The sequence below is a fragment of the Heterocephalus glaber genome, unplaced genomic scaffold (assembly GCF_053883595.1).
Source record: "Heterocephalus glaber isolate CG9 unplaced genomic scaffold, H.glaber_assembly_v1.0 deba00001472, whole genome shotgun sequence".
Taxonomy (NCBI): domain Eukaryota; kingdom Metazoa; phylum Chordata; class Mammalia; order Rodentia; family Bathyergidae; genus Heterocephalus; species Heterocephalus glaber.
Window position 1 is genome coordinate 44,954,499 of NW_028258315.1, and position 18,372 is coordinate 44,972,870.

At 44.0% G+C, this 18,372-nt stretch overlaps 2 protein-coding genes across 6 annotated transcripts in view; one reads left to right on the forward strand and one right to left on the reverse strand.

Annotated features, from left to right (window-relative positions):
• Nucleotides 1-8,983, forward strand: part of Zxdc (ZXD family zinc finger C) — a 39,016-nt gene extending 30,033 nt beyond the window's left edge. For 3 of the 5 annotated variants that reach the window (XM_087181991.1, XM_087181993.1, XM_004854146.4), the window contains 4 exons: nt 3,678-3,844; nt 4,030-4,083; nt 5,983-6,084; nt 7,282-8,983. In XM_087181991.1, the coding sequence (XP_087038117.1) occupies nt 3,678-3,844; nt 4,030-4,083; nt 5,983-6,084; nt 7,282-7,368 (410 nt within the window). In that variant the 3' untranslated portion in view covers nt 7,369-8,983. Of the gene's footprint in view, nt 1-3,677; nt 3,845-4,029; nt 4,084-5,982; nt 6,085-7,281 lie in introns of those variants that run through there. The other 2 variants (XM_004854147.4, XR_002398067.2) reach the window with 2 other exon arrangements.
• Cfap100 (cilia and flagella associated protein 100) overlaps nt 7,904-18,372 on the reverse strand; it is a 58,198-nt gene continuing 47,729 nt past the window's right edge. Inside the window, exons 14-17 of the mRNA XM_004854153.3 lie at nt 13,115-13,250; nt 11,745-11,950; nt 10,474-10,567; nt 7,904-9,490 (exon numbers count right to left, since the gene is read on the reverse strand). Of these exons, the coding sequence (XP_004854210.2) occupies nt 9,377-9,490; nt 10,474-10,567; nt 11,745-11,950; nt 13,115-13,250 (550 nt within the window). The 3' untranslated portion in view covers nt 7,904-9,376. The remainder of the gene's footprint in view (nt 9,491-10,473; nt 10,568-11,744; nt 11,951-13,114; nt 13,251-18,372) is intronic.

Sequence of the window (18,372 nt, forward strand, 5' to 3'; positions counted from 1 at the left end):
AGTGCCCATCTTCTTTCTGGAAAAATACCTCTTAGCCAGAATTTTACCCTGTGCATTGCCCAACGATGTGCATAAAAACAAAATAATCTTCCAGAACACCAAAGCCAGGGACAGTTCAAAATACAGTTTTCAGGGAAGTGTCTCTTACAGATTAATACAGGCATCAAAACTTCCATGAGGCTCTGTGGCAAACCTACCCTCTTGTGTGCAGAATTTTTCTAAGGTGGATGCTGAGAGGTTCTGAAATGAGATAGATTATAGAGAAGACCATAAGGATGTTGACAGTTTTCATGTAAAGTTTTTTCCAATCTTCCACTGTTGTCAAAGAATCTATTGCCTTTTAACAAAACAGCCTTTCATGTATAAGCATAGGCAGTTCTTGTCAGGTGTTGATTTATTCCTGGGACAAGTTGTTAACTGGCGGGGGCGGGGGGGGGGGCGGGAAGATCTTCTGATGGCTAAAGCAAGACACATTAGTAGTAGCGATTCTTCTAAAGGTACCTGTGGTATCTGTAGTACTCCCAGAGACACTAAATTAAATGTACAGATTAGAGAGAATTGTATACTTATACAGAAGTTGAAACTAATTTAGCTTATCACAGATCATGAAATATTCTGGCAAGAGTCCATCTTATTTTCTGTCATAAAATCAGTGCCTTTACATCCTTTTAACAAAAATAGCATCATAGTCTAGTTACTAGTTTTCTAGCAGAGTATGCCCTTGTCTTTCATTAAGTATAAAGGAAAAGTGTAATGATAAGCATATTGTGACAGTTCTGGCCTTAAAGACTGGACGTGGTGGTGTATACCTGTAATCCCAGCACTCCGGAGGCTGAGGCAGGAGGATCACCACGAGTTTGAGGCCAGCCTGGGCTAAGGCTAGTCTGAACTACATAGCAAGACCTTGTCTAAAAAAAAAAAAAAAAAGACTGGCATTCCCTCTTGGACTTCCTGGCAGACACGTCCCTAAATTCAGAGAGTTTAATCTACAGCTGCAAAGTTGTATGAAGTTATATTTAAAGCATATGTACCTTTCATTTAAAAATGTTTTTAATTGGCAGAAGTACCTGCTGACCATGTCAAATTCTCACAGTAATGTTTAAATACAAATATGTGACTTTAACTGGGGAAAAACAGTTACTTCCATTTTTTTGTTTGTTTGTTTTGGGTAGTACTGACGATTGAACCCAGGGCCTTTACACTGAGCTACATCCCCAAGTCTTTTCTTCTTTTTGAGACAGGGTCTCACCAGCTAATTAGCTAAGATGCTCAAGCTGGGCTCAAACTTGTTATCTTCCTCAGCCTCCTAGATTGCTGGTATTACAGGTGTGCACTACCATGTCCACCTCCCATTCTTCTTAAGATGCATTTTCAGTACAACTTTACTTTTAGTATCATAACTATTGAAATTTTTAATATTTTATTTTTCATTACTAATAATTACAGTGGTACTCTTTTAATTCTCCCAGACTAGAAATTTTAATTTCAATTTATGCCCATATTTCTGTTGCAAAGAAATACGCTAGACTTCATAGCATAAAAAACATTCATGGATAATTCTGGAACTGAGTGGAATAGTACATAAATTCAATGAGAATTAGAATTGATAAGAAATATCTCACTGTTTAGAGGCCCTGAGTGTCTGTTTTGCTTTGACCTAGCCACAGCCCTACTCTGCAATATGAGAATAAGTAGAGCAATTAGAAAGGAGAAACTAGACACAAAGAACAGTCAGAGATCATCTGGCTGCAGATGAGCAAAAAGGATATATTTTAAAATGTAACAGGTCCCTATCTCCCTGTGAGGGATAGCTGAATCTGTGCACCCCAGGAATGGGACCTCAGTGGGCACAGTGATGCACAACTAATCCTAGCTACTCAAGAGGCTGAGGCAGGAAGATCACAAGTTCAAGGCCAGCCTGGGCAATTCAGTGAGACCCTTTCTCAAAATTCAAAAAGTGTTGGGGATGTGGCTCATTGGTAAAGTGCTGACCTATGGAGAGGTCCTAGTTCAATCCCCGGTGCTACACACATTAAAAAACCCCTCAAACCCTTACCCTCACCATCACCATCAGATCAGTCTGTTAGTGTTTGCACTTCAAAGAGATCCTTTAGGCACCTGGGAAGAAAGCAGCAAGCTGTGTAGGGAGAGTCAGTCCAGCACATGTCTGGCACTGTCAGACCAAGAGCTTTACACTCAGTAGGCTTTGTCTGCTGAGTACAGAGGCTACAGACGTCCAATGTAGGAAACTGTCAGCACACAGGGCACTGCAGGAGATGTAGGCCTGTGAAGTGAGGCCAGCAGGTCAGCTCTCAGCATATGCTGCTCAGAAAGTTAAAACTTCCTTGAGAAAAAAAAAATCCACCTTAAGAAGCAGAGTCAACTCCACTCATTTGACATGGAAACAGAACAACCACAAAAAACTTAAATGTAGACTCAAACTTCATGGGTTTTGGGGAGGAGAGGAGGTACAGGAGTTGTTTTTTTGTTTTTTTGTTTTTTTGTTTTTTGGCAGTACTAGGGGTTGAACCCAGGGTCTTTGTATTGAACTACATCCCCAGACTTATATTTCTTTCTTTCTTTTTTACAACAAGTGCTCACTAAGTTGCCCCAGTCTGGGCTTGAACTTAGATTTTCCTGCCTCAGCCTTTTCCTTATTCCCTTTAACTTTAGCTCAGTTAGAAATTTCCAGGAAAAATAACTTTCAGAAATTTAGTACTTCCATTTCACTTGTTTTTATTTTGTTAAGTGCAGCAAAATTAAATTTTTTTATTCTGAATAATTTGTGTGATAGTCATTGCATAGTGGCTTTTATCAGCCATTCATAGATACATGTCCAGACAGGGCTGTGTGGACAAAACAGTAATGACACTGAAAGTCCTCTGGCATTTAATGTGAGCTTGTCATTGGTCCAGTTTCTTATCATATATGTACTTAGTGCTCCCCAAACCTGAGTCGGGGACTGTTGCCATATTATAGGTTGAGATATGGAGGCCCACAGTTTTACTTGGCTAAGGTCACCATGGACCAAGGTTTGAGCTTAGCCATTGAACTCCTCAGTGACCTGCTCTCTGCCGACTCCAGGAGCTTTCTGATGCTCCTAGGTTATTCCTGGGTGTTAGTACTTTTTTCTGCTTTGAACTTAATAATTTTTAAAAACATGTATTTATAAAACCAATTAAGTAATGACTTTGAAAAGGAAACTGGACAAAAAATAACAGTCTGAAGAATTTGGGAGCCGGTTACTCTGTTGCTGAGCATGAATCTGGCACTGCCCAACAGGAAGATGTGACAGGATGCCTTCTTCCTATATCTTCCTTGACTCTATTGCTCCATGTGGCTAATTGCACTTGGTTGTACTTGTGTCTCCTGCCTGCCAGCAGCTGATGGAGTTAGAGGGGCAAGGGAGGGTCTCTGTCCTTAAGAAATGGACAACATGGGTCTGATGATTGACAAGAAGATGTATATGTCTTTTAAATTTTTTAAGCAGAATCCTCATGACTCATTTGTTTTTACCTCTTTCCTCATGGCCATTTCTCTTGAAGTTTTAGTCCATCAGGCTGTGCAGAATGACAGTGAACCAAAAAGCTGTCTTCCCTGTAGTGTTTTTTCAGTAAGGTAAGAGCCTGACCAAGAGATTATATTTTGGATGTGCTGAGTTTTTATCTATTTTTTAGGAGCCTCGGAGTCTACTCAAGGAAAAATTAAAGGTGACAAGATGAGCCCTCACTTCCATGCAAGCCGAAACAGTTGCATGTGTGGAAACCTCACAGTGCCTAGCGGAGGTCGACCAGCCCTGGCTCCAGTGACTGGGGTGCAGTGCATCCAGATCCCAGTGCTGCAGGTAGGAGCCAGTGGGCCATACTGGAAGTTTAGGTTTACAGGGGTAGGTTGGGTGAGAGGAGTAGTACCGTGTCTGCATCCTCCATTACCTTCTAGTAAAATGCCCCTCTTCCCTCTAAACTGCCCCAAGTCCTTGTTTAACACCTCAGACAGCTTAATAACTCCCCGCTTCTCTCTTCTTCCCAGCCTGTCTCACTGCATCCGTGCAAGTTCTTACCTATGTTAGGACTGACGCATCAGGTTTGTGGCACTGTTACCCTGTGTCTAGTTCCTCCATGGGGTCCATCTCCTACACTTCTCTGAGGTATAGATGCCTATGTCCCTCTCCTGCCAAGGGCTCCCTGTGGCTTTCTTGTGCAGGATAAAGTCTTTGAGGCTGGCTGTGGTGATGCCATGAAGCTGCTGACACCTCACAGTGCCCTACCCCTCCCCTCCTCAGACCCTATACTACTTTCTGAGTGAAGGGGCTCCTTAAACCACACTGGACACCCTGCCTGTGAGGACTGCTCCCAGCACACCAGTAGATGTAGCCTTCCTATGTTAGAGGTGGTAGAACCTTTTTATTTTTGTTCAGTTTTGTCTTAACACACTGAGCCCCTAAAGATCAGACCTAGCCACCGTGAGTCTCAGCAGATGCTTGATGCTTGCAGTCAGTCCCTGAGCATCTGCTGAGCACAGACTTTTCATCAGCCCCATGCACATCTGCACTTCCAGTCTCACTTCTAAGGGGCTAGAATAGGGAAGAAAGAAATTTAGATGCAGAGAAATCTAGCAGACACTTGGCCAGGTCCCATGCACCTCTTCATTGCACAGGCAACCACAGATATCAAGGAACAGCCAAGTGCTGAGCTTACTCTGGATTTGATAGTTAGAAGGAAAGTTTAGAGACAGGCAAGATCCATTGGGTCTATAGTCCTGGATGAGGCTCATAAAAGAAATAGGGCCAGAGTGACTATGAATGGTCCTTAGGGCTCAGGAAGGTGAGAGGAGGGAGTCAGCAGGTTAAAGGGTAAGCTGGGGGACAGGCAGTGACAGTGAGTGCCTGAGGACCATAAACAAAGCTAGGTTTTATAGGGGTGGCAGGGACTCACAGACTTGTTCATAGAAGTGGCAGGAAAACATGTCACTTTCAGGTTTGAAGAGGTAAAGAATGCTCCCAAGTTACTGGCAGTGAAGAAGGTAGAGATTAGGCTCAAGGGAACCTAATCACAGCTGGGAGGTCAGAAGTAGAGAAGGCAAGGCCAGGGATTTTGAAGTGGAGAGACTGCAGGAAAGGGCAGAAAATGAGCAAGTTGGGAAAGGCATAGTGGATTTTTTTAAGGGTCACTCAATGAAAAAGACACTTTGAAGTCAGGGAAACCTGGGTTTGAATATTTAATCTGTCCCTTGTCAGCTTGTGTGTAGTCTTGTTCAAGTTACTTAAGTACTCTGGTCTCAGTTTTGCCATCTGTAAAGTGAAAACAGTAGTGCACAATGCCTGATACCTGGAAGGTCTCAAGGCAGTGGAAGAATAGGAGGAGGTAGGGTGAGGCAGCAACCCAGGACACTCATTGTTGGACTTGTAGACAGCCATGGGCTAGATGTGTATGTAAAAGACAGGTGAAATGTGGAAAAGTGTCCCATTTTGTAATTGGATCATAGGTAATATGGCAGCCTCTGCCTCTGAAGGGCCCCTCCATCTGCTCTGGTCCCTTCCATTTGGCCTGTGGGTAAAGCCAGGACATACAGGGAAGCCCTCTGTGTGGCTTGACAAGAAACTGGAGGCATCCGTAAGGAATTTTTAAACACTTCATAGAAGGGAAGAAGGGGAGCATTCAGGTTCAGGCCAAGGGAAAGATTTTTGATAAAAGGAGGAACTGGGGAGCAGGGGAAGAACCAGACAGCAGAAGATTCTAGGCCCAACTTAACTTAGTCTTATGAACCTTGGGCAGGGATCAGGGTGCGAGAGTAAGGCCAGGCAGGGTGACAAGTAGCCCCCCAAATCCTGATACCAATTACTGCCAGGTCACTGGGCTGCAGCTAGAATATGTAGGTGGGTTGACTCTACTCAGCATCACAGTGAAGAGCAGGGCAAGATGAGCAATGTTGGTATGCTGTGTTTAAACATGTGAAAGGCCTTTTTGATGGTTGCCTTCCCAGGATGATCCCTCAGGTGAAGGAGTCTTGCCACTGGCCCTCAGCCCACAGCCCTCCACCTTCCACCCCTACTTCGCCATGGATTTGCCCATCTACGTCCTCCAGGTCTGGATGCCTTCTAACTTTTGCTTTTCTTATTATTACTGTAGCATGCAGATTAGTTGCTAAGGTAGGTCTGCTATGAAGCTCTGGTTGGGTTGGTGTCTCTCCTGCCTTTTGGAAAAGGTATATTAATGACATGGCTACAAGTAAAGCTCACATATTGTAGCATAGACAAGAAGAAGTTTAATATACTCTTGAACTATTTTATATTTAAAAATTCTAGTTATTTTCTCCTGTGAGAAGTAAGCCGGCCAATTTTTACCTTGAGGGAGAAAAGACCCAAACAAGTTCAGTAGTAACTTAAGTACGTGGTTAAGCTGAGACTAGGTAGCCATGGATAATTTAGATTTGTATATGAAATAGTGAAAGTGGGTAGCTTATTAAATTACTAACAATTTGACTTAAGTATATTTTTTAAATCCATTCACATAGTTTAGTTTTGTTGCATTTGAGTTGAGTTATTGGACATTTCTCTTAACATTGAAAACAAATTATCAAAGCACTTAAAAGAGGCAGAACACCAGGCTCCTAGACAGCTGGAGGAGGGTAAAGTGGAGGAGATTTTGGCAACATATATCAGAAAAAGCTCAGAACCACCTACTGTTTCTGTCTAGCAAACCTACTCATGAGACCATTTCTAAAGAAATTAGGTAGTAAAGTAGCCAAAATTCACCACATCCTATAAGCTAAGGATGCCAAAGGAGGAGTATTTCTTCCAGTAGGAGGAGACAGTTAGATGGTGCTGGTAGGGCACAGGCTCTCCTGCTCAGCTGTTGATGGCCCTCTCAGACACTTGATAACCAGCAGGCTGCTTACTGCGTGCAAAGGGTTTGAAAGGATTTCAAAACTAAACAAAGATGATTCTGTTTTTCTAAAAAGATACATGGGTGCTTGAATATATGTGGATATAGAAAAAATCTGGAAAATGTATAATTATTGAGTTCATTTGAGCAATTGAGTTATTGAGTTTCATTTAAAAGATAATTTGACATTTTTCTTTCAAGGGACACAGGTTTAAAATAAGGGAAGAACATGTTGTTTTGAATTAAGAAAAGTCAGGTGCCTTATTACTGCTGGCCCCTCAGAGTTTAGTTGCCTATTATAAGAAGATGCGGGGCTGTGTTCTGTGTTCCTTACCACAAAACCTGGCCCTCTGCCTCCCTCCTCTTTCCCTTCTCACTGCTCTGCTTGGTTTTGCAGGAGGTGCTTCCAGCACCTGGAGGTGTTGCTAGGCCTGAGGCTGCACAGGTGCCAGGAAGCACTATCAACCTGCGGGACCTGCAGTGACAGCAACCCATGCCTGAGTGAGATCAGGGCCACCTTCCAGGCTGTGCCTCCTCGGATGATGTGCTACAGGGCCTGGAGAGACCCTACTTGGTTTTTGCCTAGAAGTCCAGCCTATTTCTTTAGAGACTTTCAAGTACATTTATCAAAAATGTTTTCTTCTGTTTTATCAGGAACCAGTTGGGTGGGGCTGAACTCTGAAAATGCCTTTATAAGCAAAGTGCTTTGGTGAGGCACATACTACTTTGTCCATTCTCAGCTGTGTGCTTTACAGCCCTTTCCCCAGATCCTATTGGATGTGAGCTGCTTATAACACATGTTGCATTAAAAGAGAAAAAGAAAAGACCTATGCAGGAAGTGGTGTTGAGCACAGGTTCCCTGCTGAAATACAACTTTGTAATAAGTCCAAATGCAATCTTTCAGTTTCAGTGTTTTAGTATTTTGCCCAAGAGTGATTTAGAAGTCCTACTTTCCTTTTCTGAGAGTTCATGTGATGGGCCATGTCTCAACATGTTTGGTGCTTTTTGTGTATGGGTCGTTTTTGCCACATTGTAGGCCAAAATTGTCACATTGCCACAGTGAAGCCAAATTCTGATCCAGGTTCTGGCAAAGCAGACAGGCAACTAATTTGGGAAGAAAATGGTTGGTGTGTCTTGGGGCCTGACCATGGCCTATTAGTGAGCTCTTTTTCCTACAGCAAATGGATAGCTCATAATTTGGGGATGGGAAAGTTAAAGCTTTTAAAATATTCCTGCCTCACAAGTGCAAGGTCCTGAGTTCCATCTCCAGTACCAAAAAACTAAACTTTCAAAACAATTTTTCTAAATTCCATATTTGGGCATTCATGTTAAATAGTAATTTGACAACAGTTTATAAAGCAATGTTCTAAATACGGTAAATTATATATACAACTGTGATAATGGTATGCATATGTTTTCTGTTGAGGTTGTATATGTGCGTATAATAGGTCTACTTATATTTTTACAGAATAAGGTCTGTCTTGCAAAGGCAGCTAAGTTGATTACCTTGCCCATACTTAAGTTAACAAACTGAACATGGGGTGACTGAGAAATTTTTATTTTCTTGTGCCTTTTGAAGTGTATGGTTTTTCAGATACTGTTCAATTCTCAGACATAGAGTCATCCAAACTCTTCCTGTTCTGGGTTTATTTCTCAGACTTTGAGACTTTGGCTTTTGGGGAGGATGCCTAGTTTGAGTGTAAGTCCTCTCTGTGTCCTGCTTTGAGGTGCTGTCTACCCAAGTAGTGCTCCCTACAAAGGAATTACAGCCCCATTTGAGAATGGTTCCTTCCCACAAATCTCTGTGCTGCATCCCAGACCCAAGATGAGGGGTTGAATTTGCCCACAATGGTATCCAGTGCTCTACTCCCTCTAATAGAGAACAAGGCATCCTTGTCTCCTCCAGGAGGAGGACCTGCACCCAGGAGCCCATCCTATAGTCAAGGCCCTGCCTTTCTCCCACAGTCTCCAATAAGTGTCTACCACTGAATGATTGGGACAGGTTGTTAGTGTTCTGGGACTGAGGCTTCCTCCCTGCTGGCAGTGGGCCCAACTCCTAGTGCAAAAAAATAAAAGCTTTTGTATTATCACACATCAAATGGTTTCACCCTGGCTTCATTTGAGGGACTGTGTATATGTTGTTGAAATCATTTCATCTAGCCAGCTTGCCTCTGGCTTTTGTCTTTTGGGGCTGATAGCACATATTTCAGCATAGATTGGCTTTTGTTTCCCAGCTATTTCACATGAGAACCAAGATCGCAGTCCTTTTCTCAGGCATTTGCTTAGGATTAAATGAGAAGGAGAAGGATGCTGAGAGTTGGTGACAGTGGTTGCTTCCTTAATCAGGCCATGAAGACATCAAAGAAACAAATTTATTTCAGAAAGCTTATAGGAGAGACAGAGGGCAGAGTCAGGATCCCTTCAGACCCAGCCTGCTTCTGCTGCTAACCTCTTCTGCACCCTCAGCCAAGCCAGCTGTAGCCTGGTAAAGGCTAAGTGAAGAAGAAAAGCTGCTCCTCTTTATCCTTGTCCATCAGCATGTGATCAGAGGTCTCCTTTACTTTGGGAGCTGGAGGGTGGGAGCGGCACACCAGTTTTCTGCCTCTCTGCAGGACAAGTGAGTTTGGTGAGCTTGAGTATGGCTCCTTGCACTGAGAGTGTCATGTAGACACCGTAATGCCCATATACCTCTTTGGTCAGCATGGGAAGAGGCCTAAAAATGTCTGGTCTACTCCTGTCGAGCCAGGTCAGCCCACCAGGCCAAGGGCTGGAGTTTTAAGTAACTTAAGAATGTGGAGTTCATGTAGCAGTTTTCAAGCCTAGTATGTGGAGTACACCTCTTACAAGGGGTCATCTGGAAACAAACTGGGAAATAACAGGCTAAACTGAGTGAACCCAGTTCCTTAGCTGTAGGTTTACAGAGAAGACCTTACAGCAGTGGTGTTGACCTATGGCCCAAACAGCCCACAGTGGGCTGTTCTGTATCATTGAAAGCTCAAGGTTCACCATCACTGCCCTACACTGTTCACCCTTCCCTTATTGATGGCATTTTTTCCCCACCAGCTCATCTGTCTGTTGGGAAACATGCTCAGCTCCAGGCCTTCTTTTACACCCAGGCTTCCTATTTCAAAGACCCAAAGGCAAGTGGTTGTCCATGCCCATTCACCATGGGAAAAAGACCTGGGGCCAGTAGTAGGGGACCCCAGCAATAGATGATGAGCTTGGCCTGAGGTCTAGAGGGAGTATAGTGAGGCGGTGGGACACTGGGGACTGAGCTGTTGGTGCCAGCTCTAACCTGAGTGCCCACACCTGACAAGTGGGAGAGTGGGGCGCCCACATTCTCTGGCAGAATGTGTGTGCAGGAAGAACAGTGTAGGCATAGGGCTGGCAGCCAGGAAGGACATCCTGGAGGATGCAGCCCTGAGAGTGGGAGTGCCTGGCAGCAGGAACACTGCTCCACCTTGGTTTTGCTCTGAATGTGGCTGCCTCCCTTCAACCTTAGTGACACTGTGCAAAGAGTGTCATAGGGGCTCAATCTCCAGGCCCTCTAGGATCCCTCCCTAGCATGACCCCAGTTATTCCTCCCTACCTTTTTCTTGATCTCAGCCTGGTCCCGGGCCCGAGCCCGCTGCAGTCGCTCCTCCTGCAACAGCCTTTGCAACTGGACTTTCTCTTCCCGAAGCCTAGGTGGCAAGAGGGGTCATGCAGGACCTAGGGCCCTGGGAGATAACATCACAGCCCCTTCCCACTCCTGTACCCACAGGCCTTTGGGTCAGACAGATCATGTCCTGTGTATGAAAATATAACCAACTCTTCTGCTCTTTCTGCCATGTGTCAGGGCCTTGCCACCTGCCCACAGTCAAAGCACCACTGCTTCTGGCCTAGGCCCAGGGTAAGGTAACCAGGGCTCTGCCTGGACCTTGGCTTTTGCTCCTTGAGACCTGGCTCTGGCCTCTAAAGAGCTGATGTAAGCTTCAGATTCGACACCTCCAAGAGGCACATTTCCCTAAATTCACATCCACATCCTTGACTTGTGTGCCAATAGCCTCATGATCACCCATTATGGCCCCGTACCCAGCTAAGACAGTGGCCCTGCTTTCTGCCTGCCATCAAACATTTGTCCAGTCCCCACTCAAAGCTGAGTGCTGGGGACCTAGAAGAGAAGCCCTCATGTTTGTGGTAGAAGCAGACATTTGCAGAGTCTGTATCTTAGGGTCTTGCACTGATAAGTGAGTAACCCAGGCAACCCACAGGCTGGAGAGGCCATGACCCGCATCTTACCTGGATCCTATCCTCTCTACATGAACCCATGCCCACTTGTCCCACTAGACAAGCAAGCTGCCACTTGTCCACCTCAATACTTGACCCCAACCTGGGGTTCCTGGGGACTTCTGAGCCCCTGAACCCAGCCTCTACATCTGAACTGTTGCAGTTGTTTGTGCTTATCCTGACAGTCGCTGCCAACCTCAGCTCCAGCCTCTGTTCCTCCTATCCAGCTAAAAATAAGTAAGTAAATCCTACCTGGCCCTGGCCCTGGCCCTCCCCACTTACAGCCCTTTCCTGACGTCCCTATCCTTGGGACCCAAGCTTTGCTGGCTGTATCCTCAGATGCTCCCGTCTTTTAGACTCCATCTTCTCAGCCTCTGAATCCATGTTACCAGTCACTGTCACCTTCTACAGCTAAGTTTAATTCCCTCTCTGGGTACACCAGACCCAGGGTTCCATCTCACAGCATGGAGGACTGGGAGCCTGTCTCCCTGGTTCACTGTGGTGCAGTAACCATGGGTACCCTGTGCTTCTAGGCCAGGTTGGGGCAGGAGCAGGAATAGGAATGGTGAGCTACAGGGCAGAACAGCTCACTTCATGCGCCTCTCTTTCTCCTTGGCCTTCTCAGCCTGCTCAATCTTGGCTGGGGTTACATGCTCCAGGTTCTCAAGCAGCTCATCCAGCTGGTGCTCAATAATGGTCAGCATCTGTATAGTGCCCAGGTTGGCTTCCTGCTGGGTGCCCACACAATGCCGGTACACATCCTGCACCTTGTAGCTCAGGGTCTCCAATAGCTGGTCCTACAAAGCAGAGCAGACTTCAGCTGTGCCCACCCTTACACCTCAACCTGCAGGTACCAGCCCCCATGGCCATGGCATGCTGACCTCAAGGATGAAGCAGCCAGAGTGGGTAATCACGGAAAAGGTTAAAACAATTTAGGTGCTGGGTTTTCTTAGCCAGACCAGCCCTGTCCCCACTGAGGCTCACTCCTGACTCAGCTCCTCCCCATGCTGCCCTGATAATCCCACCAAGACTCAGTCTCCCCTCTACCAGGGAGTCCCCTCCACTGATCCCAGCTCCCATGGGACATGTCTTGTGTGGCTCCAGGCAGTTGAATTCCCTCTTAGTTTGCTCCGACATTTAGAAAATAGTTAATAGCTCCTGCAGGAGTGAAGAGCAGCAGGCAAAAAGGCCCAGGCCAGGCCTAGGGCAGAGCCAGTGCCCTGTGAAGCCTAGCTAAGGCAGTGATATGCCTTCTCCCTCAAAGCCACTTCCGATGTCCCTGGCCCAGTTGCACACAGTAGGCATTTGGCAGTATTGCCGTGAATTAGGCCTCCAGTTGCTCTCCATATGGCCATGTGCTGAGCCCCTGGCCAGACCCCAGTTCCTGCTGCCCAGAATATCATTAACCTCTGTCCCCTCAGAATTCTTTCACACCCCCATCCTGGCCTAAGGACACACCTCTTCCTTTGGCCCAGGTTTGCCTTAAAGGACACTGTATGTTTAAGAAGCAGACAAGATGGGCATGGCAGCACATGCCTGTGATAACAGCACTCAGAGGCTAAGGCAGGAGGACCACAAGTTCAAACTTAACCTGGGCAACTTAGTGATTTAGTGGGACTGTGTCACAAAATTAAAAGTCAAACAAAGGCTGAGGATGTAGCTCAGTGTGAAGGCTGAGTTAAATCCCCAGTACAGAGAGATGGGGGGGGGGGCGGTATTTGTGGAGTTAACACAAAGGAGTAAGCAGTGGGGCAGCTGAGCTGGCACAGCATGAGTTCCTGGGGACAGCTGTTCCTGGGGGAACTTTTTGGCCAGGCCCACAGAGCCTAGGAGGTGAGCTGGAGCCTTGCACCTGGGCCCCCAGCTCCCATGAGCTATCATAACTGCTCTTGCAGTCACCTGCAAGTAAGTGGGTTCCCTTCCCTACCCTGGGCCAGTGGTCATACCCACTGCATGTCTACCTGCTGATCACCCTTGTACTCCCCAAAGTGGAAGACTCGGGATTTGAGCTCCAGCTCAGCAGCAGTCTCCTCCTCCTTGGCAAGGGACATCATCAGAGTGGTGATCCACTGCTTCAGCTGGTTGACTTCCCTGTCCCTGGATTGGGGGATGGGGTAGAGGATAGTTCACTCAGAGATCCCAGAGCATGTGCCTTCTTTGAGCCTGGCCTTGTCCTGATGGATACAGGACCATAAGATGCCTAATTGTGTACATGCCAAGGAGTTGAAGATGTTGGTAGAATTCAGGGAATGAAACTTAAAATCTTTAACAATCAACATTGAGGAAAATAAAAATAACAGTTTCACTGAAATATGATTCACAAACAATAAAATTAACATGCCATAAACTTATTTTAAAGTATACAAGTGATATATTCACAGTCACATGACCATCACTATCATCTAATTTAGAACATTTTTATCACCCCAGAATGAAACCCTGTGCCCAATAACAGTCACCACATCCCATTGTCCCCTTTCCAGTTTGATCTTCACCAACCACTAATCTTCTTTGTCTTTTTCCTGAGCACTCCATATAAACAAAGTATGTGGCCTTTTCTGCCTCTGTCTGCTTTCACATAGCGCAATACTTTCAAAGTTTATCTATGTGGTAGCAGGTATTAGAATTTAGGAGCTTGGGGGAAAAAAATTTAGCTTATGTGTCAGAACTTCTTATGGCTGGGTAATATTCTACTGTATGGCTAGGCTACACTTTGTTGATCTATCTGTCCACTAATGGACTTTTTTGCATTGCTTTCACCTTTTGACTCTGAGGAGCAGTGCTACTGTGAATATTCATGTGTAGATGTTTGTGAAGATAATGTTTCTAATTCTCTAACATATATATTCAGGCAAGAATATATATGCAATACTGAACTTTTAAATGAAGTAATCTTCACAATCATTATGGTACATACATTGACCACCATATGTTAAGGTTTCCTGAATGTGACTCCTGCTCTTATGCTGGCCAGGGCCCAAGCAGTGTTGACACCTGATAGAAGCCCTGATCAAAGTGAGGGCATAGACATCCTGCACTCCCCCAGCAGTGTCTGGAAGGCACTAAACTCCCCACTCAAAAGACAAAATGGCTGAAAAGATTGTTAAAACAACGTAATTATACATAGTTTACTGGAGACCTTAGATTTAAGGACACACAGGCTGAAAGTAAAGGGTTAGAAAAAGCTAATCCATGCAAATGGTAACCAAATGAGAGCAAAGACTGCTATATTCATTTGAAGTTAAAAACTCAGAGGGAAAAGATCCAAATAAAATCAGAAATTAAAGAAGAGACATTTCAACTGATGCCACAGAAATAGGATCATAAGGAACCTACTAGACAGCCCAGAAATGGACCAATTCCTAGAAACAGACAACCTACCAAGATTGAATCAGGAAGACACAGTCTGAACAGATCAGTATCAAGGAGATTCCACCAGTTAAAAACAAGAAGAAAGAAACATCCAGGACTAGATGGGTTCACAGATCAGGTGACTTCTACCAAACATTTAAGCACTAACATCAATCCTTTCATTCCTACAAAACATAAAAAAGGGAAGAACATTCCAAGCTCGTTCTATGAAGTCAGCATTACCTATTACCAAAGCCAGACAAAAAATAGCACAAGGAAAAAAAAAAAACCAGGACCAGCATCCTTGATGAATGTAAATGTAAAAATCCTCAAAATACTAGGAAATTGAATTCAACAGCACATTAAAAGGATTACACACCATGACCAAGTAGGATTTATCCCTGGCATGCAAGAATGGCTCAACATACTAATCAAAGTGACACATTGTATAAAGGGCCCAAACATTGAGGCACAAAGCTGGAGTCTCAGCACTCAGGAGAATTGATTGAGCCAGCTCAAGACCAACCTTGGTAACATAGCAAGACCCTGCCTCAAAAAAGAATGGATAAAAATTACCTTATCATCACAGTACATGATGAAACTGCATTCCACAAAATTAAGCATGTATGACTTTTTGTATGTCAATTATGCCTCAATAAAATGATCTGAAAAAAAAACAGTGTAATTCCAATTCAAGCTGACAGTTTTACAAACAACTATTATGACATTTATGAGACATTAAAAATTTGAAAATGAATATATGGCCCTAAGAATTACTCTTTTTAACTGTAATGGTAGTATTGTGGTTATGTATAAGAATACTTATCCTTTTAGAAATGTCTACTAAAATATCTACAGGGAATGTGATAGTGTCTAGTACTTGCTTCAAAACAATATATAGAAGATCCGCGGACACAGCAGAGGGGTCCCCGGTCCCAGGGAACACCCACCATCCACCCCACGCCAGCCAGGCACATCCGCGGAGGCCACAGAGGGGTCCCCGGTCGCAGGGAAACCGCCCCATTCACCCCACACCCGGCAGCGATCCACTTAGCCAGCCTGGCACCTGCAGAACCACCCCTCCCCCCACCCCCCACCCCCCACCCCCCGCTCCTCTGGCCTCTTGCCTATATTGCCACCTGGTTCCACAATACAAAGACACAGGGGACACCTGACCACCAGACCACCATACTGGGTAAGTTGGAGGGCTCATCACCTCCCATCAGAACTGGAACTATCTTCAGGAGAAGGGCAGCTGGAACCTGCAGTACAACCCTGCAGAGTTCAACCCTACAGGAGGACAGGGAGCTCAACTTGGGACTTGAAGCCAGAAATCTGCCAGAATCTCGTGGGTCTGCGACTGGCTTGCTGAGACTCATTGACTTATATCTCCACACTGCTACCCACATTGTCTATTGTGACAGCAGAGACATAACCTGAAGGAGGCCCTTCATTTTCATTTTTATTTTTTATTTCCAAAGTTAGTATTCTTAGTTTGTTTTTTTCTCCTCTTCTCTTTAATATTTTTCCTACTCATTGCAAATTTTTCTTTTTCTCTCCTTTTTTTCTTCTTTCTTTTCTCTTTCCTTTCTCTCTCTCTCTTACACTCACTCTCTTGCTGTCCCACATTGTTCATCTCCCTTTTCGTTTCTGTTCTGGCCCTCATTTGGATTTCTTCTTTATTTTTCAATTATTCTCTTTTTCTTTCTCTCACCTGTGTCCTCTGGCCTAGCTGCTAACCTTCCCCTATCCTTCTACCTATCCCTCCCTCCCCAACTCCTTCTAACTCTCCATCCTGAAGGGTGAAGTTGTTATATTGAAGAGTTTATTCACTATAAACATAAATTGGGTTGGTCCTCAATTTTTATTTAATTCACACAGTTAAAGTTGATAAATTAATAACTACCACAAAATGTCATTTTCTAAGATGTAATTGATGCTATGGTGTTGCTGATTGTATCACTTGGGCTAAGGTGTTGTGATTGATCTAGTCAGTGGTCCCTCCTGGTATAATAAAAATAAGATAGCATCAGAGCCATTAGAGACTCAAAACTTAAAGACCAGCTATGTCTGGAAGACACCTCTGAGAAGGAATCATTCCATAAGGGTTCTAAATACAAGCAACAAAGATATTTGCAATAAGCAATTTCAAACTATCAATCCAGGAGTTAAACTAAGGACAGTACCAAAAACAAAAATGAGAAGACATTTAAGCAAGGCACAAACTCAGACTTCCACCCCACCAAGGGTAAACCCTGGGGAAAATGAGCTGGAAAAGTCCATATTAATCAGCTACCAGGACACCCTGAACTGATAGCACAGGAAGTAACAAAACAGATGAATGAGGCTCTAGAAAAATTCAAAACAGAAATAATCTCCCAGATAACTACAGAGATGGTGAGCAGAGTGAAAGACATGATTAGAGGATCTAGAACAGAAACAGATAAAAAAGTAGATGAGCTCAGAAACGTGCTGGAAGCCATGAATACCCAGCATAAAAAAGAAATGGAAACCATGATGGCCCAATATAACAAAGAAATGGAATCCATGAAACAGATTCAAACAGATATTCAGGAGATTAAAAACTCCACTGAAAGTATCCACAGCAGATTAAGGGAATCTGAAGATAGAATATCAGATATAGAAGACAGTATCGTGGTTAGGGACCATGAAAACAGAGATTTCTTCAAAATAGTAAGGGAACACGAGAAGTCAATCCAGCAGCTGCTAGATGATGGAAAGAAGAATAACATGAGACTGATGCGAGTCCATGAAAAAGCAGGAGAAAGTACAATTGGCGTAAAAAACTGTTCACAAAAGTAATAGTAGAAAACTTCCCAGACAGAGGTAGAGCATTAGACATACAGATAAGTGAGGCATACAGAACTCCAACTAGCCACAAACAAAAAACATCTACACCTAGACACATAATAGTCAAGATCCCAGAACCCAACAGAAGAACAAAATCCTACAAGCAGTTAGAGAAAAGAAACAAATCACCTACAAAGAAAAGCTCATCAGAATCACAGGAGATTTCTCAACACAAACCCTCAAGTCAAGCAGAGACTTGGAGACTCTCCACAGAGAGCCTGGAGTGAAGTATTTCACGCCTTAAAAGAAAATAACTTCCAACCTAGACTGTTGTATCTGGCAAAATTATCTTTCAAAATTGAGGGGGAAATTAGATACTTCCACGACAAAGAACACTGGAAGAATTTCATGAACATCAAACCAGCACGTCAAACAATTCTAAACAATATCTTAGAAAAAGACAATGAAGGTCACAACTCCATGAGCCCCAACAGAGAGAAGCCACCAGGCAAGGCAAGAAACTAAAGGGAAAGGGGGAAAAATAAAAAATAAAAGAGCCAACAACAGTAAAACATCATGACAAGGATGAGTCAATATTTATCAATTATAACCATGAATGTTAATGCCCTCAAGTCACCAATCAAAAGGAATAGACTGGCACAATGGATTAAGAAGCAAAATCCAACAATACTCTGTATACAAGAAACACACCTAACTCAAAAAGAAATTCATAGACTGAAAGTAAAAGAATGGAAAACAGTTCTCCACCCAACAGGAACCTGGAAAAAAGTAGGGATAGCAGTCTTATTTGCAGACAAAGTAGATTTCAAACCAAAACTAATTAAGAGAGAGACAAAGATGGTCACTACATCCTTGTGAAGGGAACAATCCAAGAGGAAGAGCTGACAATCCTAAATGTATATGCACCAAATACGAATGCCCCCAGCTATATAAAATAAATATTAATGGACATGAAAAAACAAATAAGCACTAACACAGTTGTGGTGTGGGACCTCAATACCCCACTATCACAAACAGACAGATCATCTAGACAAAA